General features: G+C 36.8%; 1 protein-coding gene across 3 annotated transcripts in view; it reads right to left on the bottom strand.

Annotated features, from left to right (window-relative positions):
* Nucleotides 1-21,676, bottom strand: part of LOC126822665 (potassium channel subfamily T member 1) — a 77,383-nt gene that overhangs the window by 5,670 nt on the left and 50,037 nt on the right. The window contains exons 9-25 of one of the 3 annotated variants that reach the window (XM_056101106.1): nt 21,199-21,385; nt 20,261-20,425; nt 18,687-18,887; nt 17,795-18,012; nt 17,085-17,234; nt 16,258-16,451; nt 11,237-11,377; nt 9,538-9,691; nt 8,238-8,343; nt 7,748-7,920; nt 6,943-7,014; nt 6,168-6,302; nt 5,482-5,593; nt 4,723-4,827; nt 3,101-3,184; nt 1,444-1,593; nt 577-733 (exon numbers count right to left, since the gene is read on the bottom strand). In XM_056101106.1, the coding sequence (XP_055957081.1) occupies nt 577-733; nt 1,444-1,593; nt 3,101-3,184; nt 4,723-4,827; nt 5,482-5,593; nt 6,168-6,302; nt 6,943-7,014; nt 7,748-7,920; nt 8,238-8,343; nt 9,538-9,691; nt 11,237-11,377; nt 16,258-16,451; nt 17,085-17,234; nt 17,795-18,012; nt 18,687-18,887; nt 20,261-20,425; nt 21,199-21,385 (2,504 nt within the window). Of the gene's footprint in view, nt 1-576; nt 734-1,443; nt 1,594-3,100; nt 3,185-4,722; nt 4,828-5,481; nt 5,594-6,167; nt 6,303-6,942; nt 7,015-7,747; nt 7,921-8,237; nt 8,344-9,537; nt 9,692-11,236; nt 11,378-16,257; nt 16,452-17,084; nt 17,235-17,794; nt 18,013-18,686; nt 18,888-20,260; nt 20,426-21,198; nt 21,386-21,676 lie in introns of those variants that run through there. The other 2 variants (XM_056101107.1, XM_050551657.2) reach the window with 2 other exon arrangements.

Below are 21,676 nucleotides of genomic sequence, written 5' to 3'. Positions count from 1 at the left end.
ATTTGGTTTAATTTTATTTCAATAATTCGCTTGCGCGTAGTGGTCTTTAGCAGTGGGAGGAAACCGGAGGACCCGGACAAAACCCACAAGGTTGGACAGGCGACCCTACTCCTTGTCACGTACAACCTGGGATTCGAAAACACGCTCTCGCTGGCAAGATGCAAATACAATCTCACGCAATCTGATTACAATACAGGTCTTTATTTCGTTTCCTTCTTTTTATACTTTCGATGTCCTACACAACACGAAGATCTGACCAGTTGTACAAGCGTTTTTTGACCCTATGACGTCAGACATTGATTAATCAATCAGTGTTGACGTTTCTAGGGGTTTGCCCACAGTTCCGTGCAGAGGACGCCAAGAACTCGCCGTAACAGACTATTTCATTGGCTAATCCCTCACTTCAACTAGAACGCCTGTTATAACAACTTTTCCTGATCTATTGTAGTAAATAGATGAAACGAAATTGTAAACTATAAAAAACGAAACGAACTATTGATTCTCACGGGATCTTATAATGTTAATATTGGATGTTGAAATATGATGGTCTGCCTCCAGCTACAGTAAAACACTTACATGGAATGTCATCGCTTAAATCCAAACTTCTCATTCGACTATACACCAGTTCACTCGGCTGGTCAAAATCTTCATCCTGTTGGACGAACAGCTTTGCAGGAATGGATGGACGGGATCGAATATTGTTATGGCGTATTTTAGTATTGTTGTTTGAGAACTGAAATAAAGAAACAATATATTGTATGATTGAAAAAAACAGTTTTAAATGGTTGTCAAGCATGGAAATTGATAATATTCTCCAAATCAAAGTTCGCAGACCTAAACATTGAAATCTTTCACTATGACTTCATAGACATAAAATGTTTAAATAAATAAACTCCAACTATTCTAAAAACTTTTAACTTAGGTTCTCATATTTTGTAAAAAAAAAAAAAAGAAAAGAAAAGAAAAAAGTTTTCATTGATTTGTAAGTTAAAATGTTCTCAATAATAGCCCATTGTAGTATTTCTGAAATAATATATAAATAGTGATACAATAAGAGATGTGGTATTAGGTGTTCTAGATGTAATAAGATGTGGTATTAGGTGTTCTAGTAGGAATAACAGGTGGTACTATGTGTTCTAGTGGGAATATGATGTGTATTAGATGTTATAGTAGGAATAAGATGTAGTATTAGGTGTTCTGCGGGAATAAGTTGTGGTATTAGGTGTTCTGGGTGAATAAGATATGGTATGAGGTGTTCTAGTGGGTATAACATGTGGTAGTAGGTGTTCTAGTGGGAATAAGATGTTGTATTAGGTGTTCTGGGGGAATAAGTTGTGGTATTAGGTGTTCTGAGGGAATCAGATATGGTATGAGGTGCTCTAGTGGGTATAACAGGTGGTACTAGGTGTTCTAGTATGATAATGGCATGTTACTTTAACTTACAGGTTTTTCATCAAAAGATGATACGGATAAAGCAGGACGTCTCTCTGTTCTATAAATAGCTATGGGTATTTCCCCGGTGGTGGAACTTAACCCCTGATAGAGGTCATTGTAGGTGGGAAACTGGGCCAATGTAGCACGACGTACTCGAACCTTTAAATATAAATTAAAATGTCTACATCAATATCCAGAACAAAATTCTATTATTTCATTATTTTCTGTGATATCTATATCAGTTGCTCAGGCAAAATTTTCTCATAGCAGACTGTATAGTTTCTGTCCGTATTCATTAGCCTAATCCTTGCAAAATTTTCTCATAGCACACTGTATAGTGTCTGTCCGTATTCATTAGCCTAATCCTTGCAGAAAAGAAGGATATTAAACTCCATTAAATTTCATTTCATTTAGGTTTACTGAAGACTCAAGGGAGATAATTTAGTTCAGTTCTCAGACTGTCAATAAAAATGTTCAAAGATTGTTAATGGCTTCCAAAAGAATGGAATTGGCTTTAATATCTTGTCAACACAATACTTTTGTCATTCTGAGACTAACATATGGTTCATATCAACACAATGCTTTTGTCATTCTGAGACTAACATATGGTTCATATCAACACAATACTTTGTTCATTCTGAGACTAACATATGGTTCATATCAACACATTACTACCATAATTCTGAGACTAACATATGGTTAATATCAACATAATACTACCATAATTCTGAGACTAACATATGGTTCATATCAACACAATACTTTGTTCATTCTGAGACTAACATATGGTTCATATCAACACAATACTACCATAATTCTGAGACTAACATATGGTTCATATCAACATAATAATACCATCATTGTGAGACTAACATATGGCTAACATATACACAATACTACCATAATTCTGAGACTAACATATGGTTAATATCAACATAATACTACCATAATTCTGAGACTAACATATGGTTGATATCAACACAATAATACCATCATTGTGAGACTAGCATATGGTTAATTTTCATTTATATGAGTACAAGGGGTGTTGGATGGCTGAATGGTTAGCGTGCGCGCGCTGTATCATAAAGTCTGTCATTGAGTCGACTGGCGTGGTTTTGAATCCCCGGTTGTACATGGCAAGGAGTAGGGTCGCCTGTCCAACCTCGTGGGTTTTCTCTGGGTCCTCCGGTTTCCTCCCACTGCTAAAGACCCCTACGCGCAAGCGAATTATGTAGATAAAATTAAACCATATGTTAGTCCCGAAATGACCTAGTATGTGTTGAGTGGACGTTAAACCCCATTTCTCTCTCTCTCTCTCTCTCTCTCTATGAGTACAATGTCGTCCGAGGGTGGAGAGAGAGAGAGAGAGAGAGTTGGGGTTAAACGTCCACTCGACACGACTACGTGACCTCGGGACTAACATATGGTTCAATAATTCGCTTGTGCGTAGGGGTCTCTAGCAGTGGGAGGAAACCAGAGGACCCAGAGAAAACCCACAAGGTTGGACAGACGACCCTACTCCTTGTCACGTACAACTTGGGAATCAAAACCATAACTGAGGGTGGGGGAAGGGAACAATTTTGCTCGGAAACCAGTATTTCTTCTTCTTCTTTATTGAATTCAAACTGACAAAGTTTGTGTTGTTCTTATATCTTAAAATACTCACACTAGATAAATGTCCTGAATTTTGTTCAGCGTCAATACCCAGTAATAATCTCACAAAACTTATCAAATATCCTTTTACAAATGTCTGAAAAATAAAACAAATATATGTGTTACCATAGTTTATTGACAGGCCATTGTCCCAGGAACCACAGAATAGTAGGTCATGGTCCTAGGAACCACGGAATAGTAGGCCATTGTCCCAGGAATCACAGAATAGTAGGCCATTGTCCTAGGACCAACAGGTATCTTAGGGGCCACTGTTAAGTTTGACCTAGCCGCCAAAAGTAGGTAAATCTGGCCCCTAACTGTATGTCATTCCAAAGCTACTAAGTTTCATTCACAGAGTTTTCTAACCCTAACTCTAACCTAACTGTATGTCATTATTCCAAAGCTACAAAGTTTCGTTCACACAGTTTTTTAACCCCAACCCTAACCTAACCAGTTAGCACCCTCCTTTTTCATTAGCCCAATTGGAGCAAAAAAATAGAATGTGAAACACTATTTCATTTCATTTCAGCACCATTTAAACTTCTACAGCCATTGGTTGACCAATTCATCCAATTTATAGTTTTCTACAAAGATACAACATGTACTAGGAAAGTTTGTTAACTATAACATGTGGTATCAGATGTTCTAGAAACAGTCAGCTCACACAATCTCATGTATGACACCCAGCATTTAAGCTATTAAAAAATTTAATCAAGTCCAAATGCAAGTTCTGGTCAGTTTCTACTGATTTCATGATTCAGTCTTCAAGGGTTTGTAGAACTTTAAAACAGAATGATTGACTGATTGACTATATGTGATTGCCTGCAAATTAGCACTAATCTCTGATTACAATATACATCTTTTCAGAAATCCTCTTTTCAGGTTACATGTCTAAATAAAGGTCTTACATGAACATTACAAAAAAGTAATAAAAGAAAATGTTTAATGCCTTCTTATTTCTATTATAATTCATTAAAACTAATTCAAACCTTTTTTTAAAATTATATGAATTGGATTTGTGTCCGATAGACTTAAATTACTTCTTTGATGCTATAAAATTTGAGGCTAGTTATATTGGACAGATTTAAATGTGCCATAAAATGTAAATGAAAAGAAATTGAAATGTAATTGCCCATTACATGATTTTTGGAATTTAATCAATTACATTTCCATTACTCATTACTTTTGAAATCTTCCATTACATGGCCATTACTTAAAAAATGTAACGATTACATTCCATTACCATTATCATTACCCCCAGCCCTGCTTTAAACCGTAAATTTTATTTGTATCTGCGAACACTAAAGACATTATCAAACAAGACACCATCTCTCTTAATAACGTACAGAACAGTGGATGCTTACAGCTAACCCTGGATCCATTAGCTTCATTTCATATTTGTTTATAGCTTACAATGTTAGTTTAGTTTTTTTCTTGTCCGCAAGTTAGTCTTAGTCTTGTAGTTCGGTTCTCCTGCATTTTTACTAGACTACCTGCTGATTGAACAGGGGAAAACGTCTGTGTAGTTTGTCCTGTCCTCGGGTTTGTCTTTTCCATTTTGCTAGCATGTAGTGGCATCCTCCAGCACTTACTTTAAAAGATAAAATGAAGAAATTATAATTTAAAATATTTTACCTGATACAGTAATCTGTCTAACATACCAGCACTAAATACCTGACCCGAGGCAAACGGTAGACGGAATAGATGTGGTAAATTGGAGTTGGTCTCTTGTTTTAATTTCTGAAATAATAAACGTTAGGAATAACTATAGACAAAAGGGAGATAACTCAAATCAGAGAGAGAGAAATTGGGTTTGACATCCACTCGACACAAAGTAGGTAAAATTGGGAGTAACATATGGTTCAATTTTATTTCCATAATTCGCTTGCGCGTAGGCGTCTTTAGCAGTGGGAGGAAACCGGAGGAGAGAGAGAGAGAAATGGGGTTTGACTTCCACTCAACACAAACTAGGTAAATTTGGGACTAACATATGGTTCAATTTTATTTCCATAATTCCATAATTCAATGACAGGCCTTATGATACAACACGCAGGTGCTAACCATTCAGCCATCATTTCAGGACTAACATATGGTTTAATTTTATTTAAATAATTTGCTTGTGCGTAGGAGTCTTTAGCAGAGGGAGAAAACCGGAGGACCCTGAGAAAAACCTTGAGGTTGGACAGGCGACCCTACTCCTTGTCACGTACAACTCAATAACAGACCTAATGATAGAGCATGTACGCGCTAACCAATCGGCCATCCACCCCCCCGTCCACTCCACAACTCAGATCATTTGTAATAAAAGGTATCATTATTGTAATAAAAATAATTATTTGTAATAAAATTGGTTTAAATATGCCTAAAGGATTGAAATTATGATTAAAATCTCACTTTTTCTAATTTAGAAATAGACTGTGAGTAGGCATCGTGGGCTTGAAACTGCATAAATCTCATATTGGTAGCATCATTTAATTCTGTTATCACATTTGTGGAGGGAAACAAACTGAAAAAAAGAACACAAAAAAGATAGCTTGCCAGGCAATAAAAACTACGACGATTACGAACATGATTCACCAGAACTTAGGAAAATTATCATCTGATTTACGCAATTGTCATACAGGTTAATTGAGGGCAAATAAATCAGGGACCGCCCAAGAGCCGAGCACTGAAAAGGGCCCCATATCTTGGGGAGTCTTTCTTTAGGTGAGGAAGTTATTAAAAAACTGAGTTTAAATGATGTTTTCAAGAGTATACACTGAGTAGGAAGCCTAAGCATGGGGCATTCTTACCAATTTAACAAAAACAATTTATAAATCTAAAACTAAAAAGGTGTCCTCAAACTATGTAAAAACATGTTTAAACTTCCTTAGATTCTCTGTGTACAATGTTTCATTCAGAGTTTTCTAACCTCAACTGTAACCGAACTAGTCTAATAGCACAATTTCAACCAATATGGCATTGGTCAAAACGTTGGTCAACAAATTACTGATAATTACAAAATCTACTTGCAATTCAAAAAGAATTTTATGGTGCCAATAGTTCCTAATTTTCAGTAATAAATTTTTTTTACGACTAACTTTGTTATTTTTTGAACAGTAACAACTGTTTCTGCATCGGTTAAAATCTCTTCATTGGCGTCCGTATCACTCTCCTTATTAGCAACAACCAGATGTGTAGCCTTGTTTATACCAGCCACTAATAAATCATCAATACTGTAAAACAACGGTAACATGGTTCGTAAAGTCGTGAAATATGATACAAAGAGGGTAAATAATCTGTTGTCTTTAACTTCAATCAAGGGCAAGAGACAGAAATGGTTAAACCACTTGACTCAATGAAATGAAATGGGGTTTAACGTCCTACTGGTCTGCTCTGACTCGGCTAATGAAGACGGGCATACGCCATACAATGTGTGATATGAGGAAAATTTTGCCCATGCAGCAGCACTATATCCTACTCTTTTATCGAATTCCAACTGTCAAGGGATCTTTTACGTGCACGCCAATGTGTACACACGGGACCTTGGTTTTTCGTACCATCTGAACGACTAGACAGCTGTCCGTGTCAGGCCCTCCGTCCTGCATCACTGACAAGGGGAAACCGCGCCTGAAAATCTGGATGAACTTTCTCGGCCAATGCAGGGATCGAACACCTGACCTCCAGGCTAGCGAGCCGGCGTCTTACCCACTTAGCCACGTGATCCCCCGACTCAATGACAGAACTTATGATCTAAAGCGTGTGTGTTGGATCACCCAACTGTAAAGATTACATCTGGGCATTTATGGGATGAAAAGTTCAATTTGAGAAAAGGAGCGCAGACAGGAACTTTGTATGTAGAAATAAAAACCTTACTTCGTCATTTTCCCCTGCATCCAATAAACCAATGGGAAATGTGCGATAGTTTCAATAAACATTACATCCGGCCTGAAAAAATAAAAATATCCGATACTTATAATCTAAAACCTTTACAACAGTAAAAATACCCAAAACTATTAATTTAATACCTTTACAAAAATAGGTCAGAGAATTTCACAACAGTTAGAAACTGTAACCTTTGACCACATGGTCAATGGATGTTCAATTCTGACAGCTTACAGGGTGTTAATCCACAAGGTTAGATAAGTGACCATATTACTGGTCACGTACAAGCCTTGGCTTAACAGACTCAGTGACAGAGCTTATGACCTAAAACACACAGGTTAAACCAATCGACCAACCAACCACTTTTATAAACAAGCAAACTCAATCATCGATCCCACACACACACCATTAGAAATGTTTTAGACGGTACAGGGATAGATAATGTTATTGTACATGTTTTGAAAGGTACACGAATACTATTAATGTACAAGATGAGCAGCAAATAGGGTTGACCATCCCATTATATCTGCCATGGAAAAAGTCTGATTTGTTTCTGTGGAACACAAAAACTATTGAAAGGAGAAATTTCTGATTAGCATAAATTCACGATAAGTTTATGTGTGTACAAAGATTCCTCTTGAGTGGTTAACGAGATATACTTCAGAAATATTACAGGAAAGGACACACTGTCTCAAATTTCAATATTGTGGTGCTGTTTGGTTTATTTGATAGAAATAATGACAAACTTACACTTGATCAAAATTGTTTTATTTGATAGAAATAATGTCTGACTTACTCTTGTTCAAGTAGAAGAATAATAGGACTGAGGTTATTAACGCTAAGATAATCTGATCGTAATGGTACGATAAAATTATAAATTCCTGTACTACCATATCCTGCTACCAGAATAATCAACTGTTGATCCCACCGATCATCTTTAGCTGTTTTAAATAAACAATGTTCACATGCCTAAAATAAACATAAAATAAACAATGTTCACACGCCTAAAATAATTAAATATCGTAAATAGATAAATATCGTTAAATAATAAATAAATAAAAAATAAATATCGTTCATAGAAAAATATTGTTAAATAAAAAATGAATAAATAAAAAATAAATATCGTAAATAGATAAATATAAATAAATCAATAAATAAATAAATATTGTAAATAGATAAATATCTTTAAATAGATAAATAAATAAAAAATAAATAAATAAATAGGCCTATTGTGTAAGTAATTGTTTAGTATTTGTAACTGTTAAAAGATATGCCATAGAACGTACCTGTCCCCATTGTGTACAACATAATGGTCGAGCCTCTTTATGAAGATAACATATAGTTCGTCTAGTTCCCACGTATAATGTACTTGGAGGTGGTCCTGTTATAAAACTGTAACAAAATCAAAATATATTTCATTGATAGAAATTTAAATAAGTAGAGTTATCCCCCTTCGATCTACCGGTTACACATACTGGTACAATGGATCATGTATAAGTTGATAATCCACAAAATTCATCAAATACAATGTTCTGTTTAGGTCAACCCCATACTCTTCTTTTCAATTTTAGTTTATAGGGTCTATCAATGAGTCAAATGGCGTGGGTTTGATTCCCCGCTTGTACATGACAAGGAGTAGGGTATCACCTGTCCAACCTTGTGAGTTTTCAATGGGGTTTAACATCCACTTGACACAAACTAGGTCATTTCGGGACTAACATATGGTTCAATTTTATTTCCATAATTCGCTTACACATAGGAGTCTTTAGCAGTGGGAGGAAACCGGAGGACCCGGAGAAAACCCACGAGATTGGACAGACGAGCCTACTGCTTGTCACGTACAACCGGGGAATCGAAACCATGCCAGTTGACTCAATGACAGACTTTATGATACAGCGCGCACGTGCTTACCATTCAGCCATCCAAGCCACCCCCCAACCCCGACATTCAAAATGAAGACAGACCTACTTCTATTAAATTAAAAAAACTAGGCCAATCTTCTTAAATTTAATGTTTGCCACAATTTTGAGATCATGTGATTTTTCTTTCATTTTATTGTAAACCACCAGTTGTAATAATTTGAATTAATTGCCCGATTGTGTTTTTTTTTTTGTTCATTTGATTTTACTGATTTGCAGTAATTCAACAATAAACAACAAACATTATCTAAACCAATTTTTTTTTCCGTTTATGTTAACCAGTCTGCACTTTGCTTAAGGGAGAAATGGATCGTAACGTTTACTTGACTCAAACTAGGTCATTTCGGGACTAACATATGGTTCAATTTTTATTTCAATAATTCACTTGTGCGTAGGGGTCTTTAGCAGTGGAAGGAAACCGTTGGACAGGTGATACCCTACTCCTTGTCATCGAAACCGCACCACTTGACTCAATAACAGACCTTCTGATCTAACAAGCATTCATTAACCATTCGGACAGCCCCCACATCCCGCCCCCTCATGTTTTTGTGTTTGGTAGTGTGTGGTTACTAATTTGCAGGATTTCAACGCTAAAAACAAGAAACATTAACTAAACAAATCAGTTTTTGAATCAGTGTATAAACCAACGGTTGTTACTAAAGCTCACCTTTCCTGTCCCATATCATCGTAATACTGCAGAATTTTCCCAGATTCTTGTTGCGGAAATCGTTCCAGTGTTTCCGTTCCTTTTTCAGCTGTAACTGGATCTAGATTCTTGCCGAGATCTTTATCGTTTTTCATCTTCAGGAGTGGTGTTGACACTGATTCACAGAAAGAACAATAGAATTTTCAATAGGGCCATTTAAGAGTCTGATTATCGTTTTCAAATCACCGGGTTTTTCAATACAGCCATTTAAAGGGACAACAACACTCTTGCTGGCTTGACAGGTCCAGAAAATAAGAAATAGCCTTATTCTAAGTATTAGATGTTTAAGTGTCCTACCTGTTGTGTAAATTATCCATTACATACTATTTCACTTGTCCAGAGGAATCGAAAATATTTTTAAATCCAAGTCACATTTGAAAAGCTTTACTTCAGGCTTTTCAAATCATTAGTTGAAATTTTCCAATTTTTTAAATTAGGTGTTTTAAGATGAAATTTGTATCACCAGTTAATTGGAATATTGTAAAATAGTACAATTTGTTGACTAGAATAAAGAGTGGGACATATTATTCTGTTACAACAAGAGTGGTATTGAGCCTTTAAGAGTCTGAGTATCGTTTTCAAAACACCAGGTTTTCCCCGTTACTATCAATATGCTGTAGTAAGAACTATGGTCCCCAGTTCTTTTCGTTATTTGAAAATCATTGTTTATGACTGGAAGTGGGGGTGGAGGTGGATGGCTCAATGGTTAGTGCATTGCATCATGAAGTCTGGCATTGAGTCAGCTTGGCGTGGTTTCGATTCCCCGGTTGTACATGACAAGGAGTAGGGTCACCTATCCAACCTCGTGGGTTTTCTCCGGGTCGTCAGGTTTCCTCCCACTGCTAAAGACCCATTCGCGCAAGCAAATTGTTGAAATAAAATTGGTTTGTGTCAAGTGGACGTTAAACCTCGTTTCTCTCTCCCTCTTGTTCATGATTGTGAGGGAATAGAAATCAAGTAGATTCAACCCCCAGGATAAAATGTTGTACTAGAGTTCTTGTTTCAGATATATTTGCCGTCGTACCTGACTGACAGTTAAATTCATCCTATTTTAAGTTCTCGGTATTCGAGAGAGAGAGATAGATAGAGAGAGAGAGAGAGGGGGAGAGAGAGATGGGGTTAAACGTCCACTCGACACAAACTGGGTCATTTTGGGACTAACATATGGTTTATTTTTATTTCAATAATTCGCTTGCGCATAGGGGTCTTTAGCAGTGTGAGCAAACCGGAGGACCCGGAGAAAACCCACGAGGCTGGACAGGCGACCCTTCTCCTTTCCACGTACAACCGGGGATTCGAAACCACACCAGTTGACTCAATGACAGGCTTTATGCTAGCCATTCAGCCATCCACACCCGTCCCCCCCTTCTGGTATAATACTTCCAGTATTGAGACAATTGAGTATTCCAACATGCTGTGTAATCAGGCATATTGTATCCACCCTGTACGATGTCCAGTGTATTATAATTTGTGTGTGATAGGTGGTGACAGATGCTTTATGTCTAGGTTGGTTAGATAATTTATACTAATAAAGTCTGTGATGGGGGCCTTATGTCTACCCTTGTGTATGGCACTTCTATTAGGTTATGATTAAATTTCCGGACAATGAGGTGAAAGCGGACCAAAGAGCGTAATCCTGTATATATATATTGGTACTAACCATCCTGGCTTTCGTTATGTAATCTAGCTGATATTGTTTTACCAAGTTGACTTGTTATTGTACTAAATACACTTTCTTCATCGTCACAATCAGCATCATCTTCACTCTGTAACCATTTCTGTATCTCAGACGCAATCAATTCTATCAGATAAATCAAACAAATAATATAAACTCAAACATCGATATTATAAATTCAAGTTACAATAATATAAACTCAAGTTTCAATAATTTAAACTCAAGTTTCAATAATTTAAACTCAAGTTTCAATAATTTAAACTCAAGTTTCAATAATTTAAACTCAAGTTTCAATAATTTAAACTCAAGTTTCAATAATATAAACTCAAGTTTCAATAATATAAATTCAAGTCTTAATAATATAAACTGAATTTTTGATAATATACTATTCAAAAAAAGTAGGGGATATTTGATTTTTAAGTGTTATTAAAGTCACCTAATGAAACTGACGAAGAAACAAATGACAAAATGAAATGAAGTTCACATTCATCGATTTATTCCAAATGATCGTTAGACTAAGTAAGGCACAGACTGACCATTATAAGGGTAAAATGATACCCGGGGTCAAACAGCAAAGTTACCACAGCATCACAACCAAGTCAGTAACGGGTAAATCCTCCTCTGTTTGCCAAACAAGCATTGATCCGACGTGGCATACTCCTAATGAGACGTCTAAGGTCATTTTGGTCCAGATTGTCCCATTCCTGTTGCAACGCAGCAGCAAGTTCTTGGACATTGGCAGGACGTTGTTGACGTTGACGTAACCTCTGTCCAAGCATGTCCCAGACATGCTCGATGGGGGAGAGGTCGGGACTCAGTGCTGGCCAAGGTAATGTGGTGATGTTCTGTTGTTGGAGGTAACCTGTAACGATCCTGGCCCTGTGAAATCTTGCGTTGTCATCCTGGAAGATGAAACGCCGGCCATGACGTCGTGCGAACGGCACAACATGGACTGCCAAGATGTTGTCCCGGTAGTACTGGCCTGTAACACGCCCTGCAACAACATGTAAAGCCGTTCTTCCAGCAACAGTGATGCCTCCCCACACCATAACAGAACCACCTCCAAATCGATCATGTCTGATGACGTTAACGTCTTGGAAGCGCTCATTTCGACGACGCCACACCCTCCTACGTCTGTCCAAAAAATCAACAGTGAACCTTGACTCATCTGAAAACATCACATTGCTCCAGCGTCGATTATCCCAGTGTTGACGATCCCTACACCAACGACGTCTTGCCTGAATGAGATGATCTCTCAAACAAGGGATCACGCGAGGACGTCGGGCTCGAAGGTGACCCCTATGCAGTCGATTCCGAATCGTCTGGCCACTCACTCTCACACCAGTGTCGGTTTGAAGACGAGCGCTGATCTGATTTGCTGTGATGACACGATTTCTCAAGGCAAAGGTATGGATAAATCGATCCTGGGCTTGAGTTGTCGCCCTTGGTCGACCTGAGCGTGGTCTGTCCTGTACAGATTGTGTATCACGGTATCTGGACCATAGCCTGCTTATGACAGACTGAGAAACATTCATCGTCCGCGCCACAACCGCCTGTGTTGTGCCGATCTGTAGCATGCCAAGGGCATGTAACCTTTCATTTTGGGTAAGCCGACGCATATCAAAATTTGTTTTCTGGTCACTAAAACAATTAAACTGATGTTTCCACCCTGGAATTCAATGCCACAATGACTGTAACATTCAAAGTCAGAGTCGTGCAAATCTTGGGTTGGACCCCCATGATGATCCCAAGCATCACCTGCATTCCATGCGGTAGCTATTGGTGCGTTTGGGCGTCACATGTAACTGGAAATGTTTCTTCTGTTAGGTTCTATAGTGACTTTTTTCGTAGTCATTTGCATATTTTAGTATTATGCCCCCAAAATCAAATATCCCCTACTTTTTTTGAATAGTATATAAACTAATATAAACTCAATTTTAGATAATATAAACTAATATAAACTCAATTTTTGATAAAATAAACTCAATTTTTGATAATATAAACCCAAGTTTCAATAACATAAACTCAAGTCTCAATATCTGGTAATAGCATTTCAAGTTTTAATGGGTGGGTTGGATGGCTGAATGGTTAGCGTGCGCGCGCTGTATCATAAAGTCTGTCATTGAGTCGACTGGCGTGGTTTAGAATCCCCGATTGTACGTGACAAGGAGTAGGGTCGCCTGTCCAACCTCGTGGGTTTTCTCCGGGTCCTCCGGTTTCCTCCCACTGCTAAAGACCCCTACGCGCAAGCGAATTATTGAAATAAAATTAAACCATATGTTAGTCCCGAAATGACTTAGTTTGTGTCGAGTGGACGTTAAAGCCCATTTCTCTCTCTCTTTCTCTCAAGTTTTAATATAAACTCAAGTTTTAATATAAACTCAAGTTTTAATATAAACTCAAGTTTTAATATAAACTCAAGTTTTAATAATATAAACTCAAGTTTTAATAATATAAAGCCAAATTTCAAAAATATAAACTCAGATTTCAATAATATAACCTTATCTTTGATTTAAAGGGAGTCATGGTGTCGGTAAGTGAATGAGCATGACACTGGCTCACTAATCAGGAGATTAACATGGTGCTTTTAGAAGAAAACTAGTGATTGTATCCCATAACCAGCGGCTGCCAGGCAGGATACGCCCACATTTTCGAGAGATGGATAGAGAACAAGCTAAGAAGAAAGTGATTTTTCCTACAATCAAGGGCCATAATTCAGGAAATTAAAATTCAATATGCGCGAATATCGAAAAAAACCTAGATCTTTGGGTTATAAACTTACATTTCAAGTTTCAACAAAATCGGATAAAAATTGTGACCTCTATAGGGTCCACAACCTTGATATACCATATTTTTACGCTATTTGAGAATGAAGGGCAGCCATTTTGTCTGTCAGTTTTGGGCAGATTTTCACAAAATTCGAACTCAGCTGTCCTTAGGGTGTACTGGTGTAATAATAATACATTTTTTTTAAATTGGATAAAAATTATGAACTCTATAGGGTCCACAAGCTAAAAACACGATTTTTCGTACAATCAGGGGCCATAATTCAGGAAGTTAGGGTCAGATATGCGCGAATATAGAAAGGAACCGAGATCTTTGGGTTATAAACTTACAGTTCAAGTTTCAACAAAATCGGATAAAAATTATGACCTCTATAGGGTTCACAAGCTAAAAACGCGATTTTTCGTAAAATCAGGGGCCATAATTCAGGAAGTTAAGGTCCGATATGCGCAAATATCGAAAGGAACCGAGATCTTTGTGTTATAAACTTCCATTTCAAGTTTCAACAAAATCGGATAAAAATTGTGACCTCTATAGGGTCCACAACCTTGATATACCATATTTTTACGCTATTTGAGAACGAAGAGCGGCCGTTCTGTCGGTCAGTTTTGGGCCGATTTTCACGAAATTCAAACTCAGTCGTCCTTGGGGTGCAACGGTGATATAATAATACGATTTTTTAAATCGGATAAAAATTATGACCTCTATAGGGCCCACAAGCTAAAAACGTGATTTTTTGTACAATCAAGGGCCATAATTCAGGAAATTAAAATTCAATATGCGCGAATATCGAAAAAAACTAAGATCTTTGGGTTATAAACTTGTAAACATTTCAAGTTTCAACAAAATCGGATAAAAATTGTGACCTCTATAGGGTCCACATCCTTGATATACCATATGTTTACGCTATTTGAGAACGAACAGCGGCCATTTTGTCTGGCAATTTTGGACCGATTTTCACGAAATTCGAACTCAGTCATCCTTAGGGTGCAACGGTGATATAATAATACGTTTTTTTAAATCGGATAAAAATTATGACCTCTATAGAGTCCACAAGCTAAAAACGTGATTTTTCGTACAATCAGGGGCCATAATTCAGAAAGTTACGGTCCGATATGCGCGAATATCGAAAGGAACTGAGATCTTTGTGTAATAAACTTACATATTAATACGGTTTTTTAAATCGGATAAAAATTATGACCTCTATAGGGTCCACAAGCTAAAAACACGATTTTTCGTACAATCAGGGGCCATAATTCAGGAAGTTACGGTCCGATATGCGCGAATATCAAAAGGAACTGAGATCTTTGGGTTTCGTACAATCAGGGGCCATAATTCAGAAAGTTACGGTCCGATATGCGCGAATATCGAAAGGAACTGAGATCTTTGTGTAATAAACTTACATATTAATACGGTTTTTTAAATCGGATAAAAATTATGACCTCTCTAGGGTCCACAAGCTAAAAACACGATTTTTCGTACAATCAGGGGCCATAATTCAGGAAGTTACGGTCCGATATGCGCGAATATCGAAAGGAACTGAGATCTTTGGGTTATAAACCTACATTTCAAGTTTCAACAAAATCAATCGGATAAAAATTGTGACCTCTATAGGGTCCACAAGCTAAAAACGTGATTTTTCGTACAAACAGGGGCCATAATCCATGAAGTTTCGATCCGATACATGCCAATATCGGAAGCAGCCAAGATCTTTTGGGGATAAACCTATATTTCAAGTTTCGTCAAAATCGGACAAGAATTGTGACCTGTAGAGAGTCCACAAACAAATTGTGGACGGACGGACGGACGGACGGACGGACGGACAGGGGCGACGACAATATACATCCTCATGAAAATGTGGGCGTATAAAAACTGTGTTCTGTTAATGTGTTTACCGATGCTTAAATGCCACTCAAAGATTATAATCAGAGATTCCTGTGTTTGCTGAGAACATTCCTCAGGATATGTCCAGAGTTGTTTCCCTTTGTCAGTTTGTGCAGGATGGAGGGTCAAAAACCAATTAAGGTTCTGTGTATACTATAAAGCAGAGATCAAAATACAAGTAGGCCGTAGCAATATTTCATAAATATTGTCAGTTTGGCAGCTTTGACATTTCTTACGTTGTGCTAAAACACGATTAGCCATATGTATGATAAAACATATTTACTCTTACATTGTGCTAAAACACCATTAGTCATGTATGATAAAACATATTAACCTACCAATATTTTTAGTTCTGACCGAATCAACAGATGTCTCTTCAGGACTGCCAGTTATTTTGGAATATTCCTCACGAGTCATTCCCAGATAAAAGCAGAAGTCTGACCCTTTCAGGACATGATCGGCGCCCGGATTTAACTGTAGGCGTGGTTCCGATTTGTTGACATCTAAAACAGCCACTAAGCATACACCATATCTATAAAGAGAGAGATGGGATTAGAAACTCAACACAAACCAGGTTATTTCGTGACTAACATATGATTCTATTTTATTTCACTAATTGGCTTGCACGTATGGGTCTTTAGCAGCTAGAGAAATCCGGAAATTGGACAGGCGACCCTGCTCCTTGTCACGTACAAGTGTGGGATGGAAACCACGCCATTTGACTCTAGGACAGACCTTGTGATCTAAAGTGTACAACTTTTATTCAGTTACTAAGAACGAACAATGACGCAGCATAAGCATATGCGCTTGACATCAATTTGCCATAAAACCCATAGAATAATTGTATCGTGTAACCTGTAAACACCTTTCCAATACGTTGCATTCAACTGTTGTATGGCAGAGAGATAAACTAGGTCATTTCGGGACTAACATATGGTTTTAATTTTATTTCAATAATTTGCTTGCGCGTCGGGGTCTTTAGCATTGGGAGGAAACCAGAGGGCCTGGAGAAAACCCACGAGGTTGGACAAGCGACCCTACTCCTTGTCACGTACAACCGAGGATTCAGAACCACGCCTGTTGACTCAATGACCAACTGTGTATGAATTTGTTGAATCATGTAAAATACAAAAAATGAGCCAATATTTGATGTTTCAGTTCCTACCTTTGATGGGCATCTACAGAAGCTTCTGTGAATTTTTTACCCTCGTAGATTCTAAAGAAAGAACTTTTACACAGCTGTATATGATAAACCTCCATTCCAGAATGACGACCATAAACTTGTTGCCATGGTTCATTAGCCAACTCACCTTCTCTATAACAAAATAACAGAGTAGAAAATTGTGTAATTACAATAATATTAGAGTAATTGTAATAATAACAGTGTAATTTCAACAATAGACAGGTAATAATAAAAGTGTAATTACAACACTAAAAGTATGATAATAATAAAAGTGTGATTTAAATAATAAAAGTGTAATTTAAATAATAAAAGTGTAATTTAAATAATAAAAGTGTAATTTTAAATAATAAAAGTGTAATTGTAATAATAAGTGTAATTATAATAATTAAAGTGTAATTATAATAATCAAAGTGTAATTTACAATAATTAAAGTGTAATTAAAAGTGTAATTCCAACAGTAAGAGTGTAATTATAATTATAAATTTTTAATCATAATAATACATGTGTAATTACATTAATGAAAGTGTAATTGTAATAAAACAGTGTAATTGTAATAATAAAAGTGTAATTACAACACAGGCAGTGTAATTGCAATAATAAAAGTGTAATTATAATAATAACAGTGTAATTGTAATGATAAAAGCGTAATTACAACACAGACAGTGTAATTAAAATAAAAGAAGTGTAATTACCTGCCTCTGGAGGTATGTAGTAATAACGTAACTAGGGTAGATAGACCAGGATATAAACAGTTGTTAGCTAATAGAGCATATTTAAACTCATCTTCACAAACCACATGCTCAGCAAACTTCACATGCATTTTATTCTCTGCTTTAAATAGTTGAAGATACTGTCGACATTTTGGAGCAAAATCTTTCACAGCCCATGATCTGAGTATAGTGTGTTGATCCTAATAAAATATGAAGTGAATAATTAATTGACCAAAAATAATTAATCAACAAAATAATTCTGACAAACGTTTTGAGCTTGGCACTATTAAATATGATCTTAGAGTTTGATAAAGTAGAAAATTTGAGGCTATAATGTTTTGACAATCCAGTGTAAAATTGGTTAAATCTCAACAAAAATTTTTCAACAAAGACAGATCAACCATTTTATTTTTCACTCAAATTAAAGGGGCATTATAAACAGCTGGCAGTTCGCACTACAATTGTTAAAAACTAGATAATGTGAAGGGAATATGCTGAAAATATCAGTCAGATTGCTCCACTCTGAACCAAGATATTAGCATTTGAATTTTAGGCCTAGCCTCGGTCATCACTACTTAAGTCGGTACGATGAAAAACATAGTCTCGATTATCCATATTTGGATAATCATGAATAAACGTTGAGCAGCAAATCGGATTCCAATCCAGAGAAAATCTGACAAGATGCCTCGAGAGTTGATTCAGGTCTTTTCGTTTTAATTAATGTCTAATTAATAGGTTATATAACATGTCAGGCCTAAAGAAAGACCTGCAATAGGCAGATTTAACTCTTGCATAATGTATGTTTAAGGAGTTCAAATGTCAAATATGATTTTAATGTTTCATCAAAACAACCAATTGAAAATCTACAACTTACTGCTTTGTTTCTATCCCTCGCATTTTTTGGCGCCAAAAAGAAACAGGCATCTGCTGAGTTTATTCGACATCTTTTCAGATCCACATCCTTCAAGGCAGACCCTCGGATATAAACTACACGATTCGCCCATTTTGGATCTTTTAAGATCATCTGCATATCGTTTTCTAGTTCCTTTGTACTGACCAGTACAACTGAGTGTTCCTGAAATAATAGATAGAGAGGAATGGGGTTTAACATCCACTCGACACAAACTAGATCATTTTAGGACCAACATACTGTATGGTCGATTTTATTTCATTTCAATAATTTGTTAGCACATAGCAAGCCTGGAAATAAGGCACCTGTCACAGACATTATCAGGCACTAAACCTCTGGTGCCTGTCATTTTGTCCGTGATTTGTCTTTTTTATTGATATTATTAATACATGTCCAGCACTAAGTTGAAAATGTCTGGTAGTATTTCATTGGTGCCTGACATTTTGTCAGGTAAATCTACAACCGTTGTTTCCAGGCATGGCGCATAGGGATCTTTAGCAGTGGGAGGAAACTGGAGGACCCGGAAGAAAACCATGCGGTTGGACAAGCAACCCTATTCCTTGCCACGTGCAAGCAGGGAGTCGAAACCATGCCACTTGTCCCAATGACAGACCTTATGATCAAACGAGCATAGTTTAACCTTTCGGTCATCCAATGCCCCTGGCACTAACCAAGCTCATTAAGACGTGTATATACTATGAAGTATGCTATGAGGGAAAACTATGGTCTACCCTTATTTTAATTTCCAAATTTTAGGGGATCTTTAACGTGCTGTCAGTGGTATATATATGGGACCTCAGTTTCCATCTCATACGAACAACTAGATGGTTTTCCTTACTAGGCTGGAAACTCAGCTGGAGAAATCCCAAGAACCCTTCTCAGTCAACATTTAGATGAAACCCATTACCATCTGGTTAGCGAGCCAGCTCGATATTCACCAGGCCAGTTGTTTCTTTGAAGGCTGATAACGTAAACCAGATTTACTCTTTGTTTCAACACAAATGTGAAATACTTCAAGGTTTTGCTTATTAAATTGTTTTTTGAAATGTTACAGAAAGCCCCAGTCATTAGTAAATATATTTAAACTCGAGACACTATAACAGGACAGAAGAATCTAGACGTACCTAGATATATAAACAATGACACAGTAAACCACATATTTACATCACTGCTACATTCTACCCTCGAGATGCTCCTCAGAGTTGTTTTAGAAAGAATAAGCCCTCCCATGTCTGAAAAGCTGTTTGACCCCACGTTAGGTGTCTTAATGTGTGACATGATGTTCCTGTTGGGAATCTGTCCCATGATCCAAGGCATGGAATTCCCAGTTAGCCAAAGGGAATTCCCCATGACGGAGCCAGTTTTGTAGAAAATCAGGAAGTTTTGTAGAAAATCAGGAAGTTTTGTAGAAAATGAGGTAGTTTAGGGTAAAACCTCCAAGTTTTAGTTTGGTAAAAAAAATAAGTTCTAAGTGTCTAGCAATCTAACTTATTTCACGTAAGTTTTTTCATACAAATCGTATTACTATAACAGATTACCTCAAGTTTTGGATGGGCATAAAATTCATTTAAAAAGTTCATAACAACTTCTGTATTGGGTGATTTAAGACAGACGACAACATGGCGATAACGACTTGATTCTCCTTTCTTATATTCTCCACCAGATTTCTTCTGTTGTATCCATGTTGACGCGATTTCTTCTAGCTGCAAAAAAAAGCCATGAAATAATATTACTGCAGAGAGAGAGAGAGAGAGAGAGAGAGAGAGACTAACATACGGTAAAAGAAGTGATCAGGTAGACAAAGGAACCCACCCTTGAAATAATGAAATGAAATGGGGTTTAAAGTCCTACTGTTCTGCTCCGACTAGGCTAATGAAGACAGGCATACGCCTACTCTTATATTGAATTCCAACTGCCAAGGAATCTTTTATGTACATGCCAATGTGTACACAGGACCTCTGGTTTTTTGTCACTAACGTTGTCCTTTGTCAGGCCCACTTACTTCCTCGAACAATGCAGAGATCGAACATGTGACCTCCAGGTTAGTGAGCCAGCACCTTACCCACTAAGCCATTGTTTCACCCTAGAACTTCTAATGTCGGGCATAATTCTTCTGATGCCTCTCATTTTTTCCGTAACTGATTTGTGATATGTTTTTGTTTCTATTATTATTTTAAATGCACGACATTTTCAAAATGTTTCTAGAGATTCAATATTTGATGTATTTTCAAAACCCTACATTACCAAGATGTCTTGTTCAAAGAATGTGACAATTTCTAACATTATTCATATCATCAAAAATATTTTCAAGATTCTTTATGTATAAAAATGATGATCATGAACCAAGACTTTAAAACAGGTAGATGAATCTCACCTGTCTCGGTATGTAACAGGTAGATGAATCTCACCTGTCTTGGTATGTAACAGGTAGATGAATCTCACCTGTCTCGGTATAAAACAGGTAGATGAAACTCACCTGTCTCGGTATAAAAGTGAATGCTACTATAATCATGACAAACATGAAAAGCTGTCCAAGCCAAATGTCGGGCGATATATCTCCGTATCCCACGGTACTAAACGTAACAACAACAAAATACATGGATTCAAACATGGTCAATGATTTCTCCTCGCTACCTCTCTGTATATGCTGTATACCACAAATACTGAAATACAAAATTTATATAAATAACTCAAAATATGAAGGAAATAGGGTTTAACATCCATTTGACACAAACTAGGTCATTTTGAGACTAACATATGGTTCAATTCTATTTCAAAACTTTTTAGAATTAAGTAATAGATTTTAAGTACTGTAATCGTCATTTATCATTACCATCTCTAGATTCTGTTTCCATATTTGTACACGTTCAGGCCTTAAACCAAAATAGTCATTATGTATATCAATTAACCTTTTATTTGTAAAATATTATTGTATACTTGCACAATTATATTAA

This window comes from Patella vulgata, chromosome 5, assembly GCF_932274485.2.
Source record: "Patella vulgata chromosome 5, xgPatVulg1.2, whole genome shotgun sequence".
Taxonomy (NCBI): domain Eukaryota; kingdom Metazoa; phylum Mollusca; class Gastropoda; family Patellidae; genus Patella; species Patella vulgata.
The sequence above is the reverse complement of the archived record's forward strand: the minus strand, read 5'-3'. Positions and strand labels throughout refer to the sequence as shown.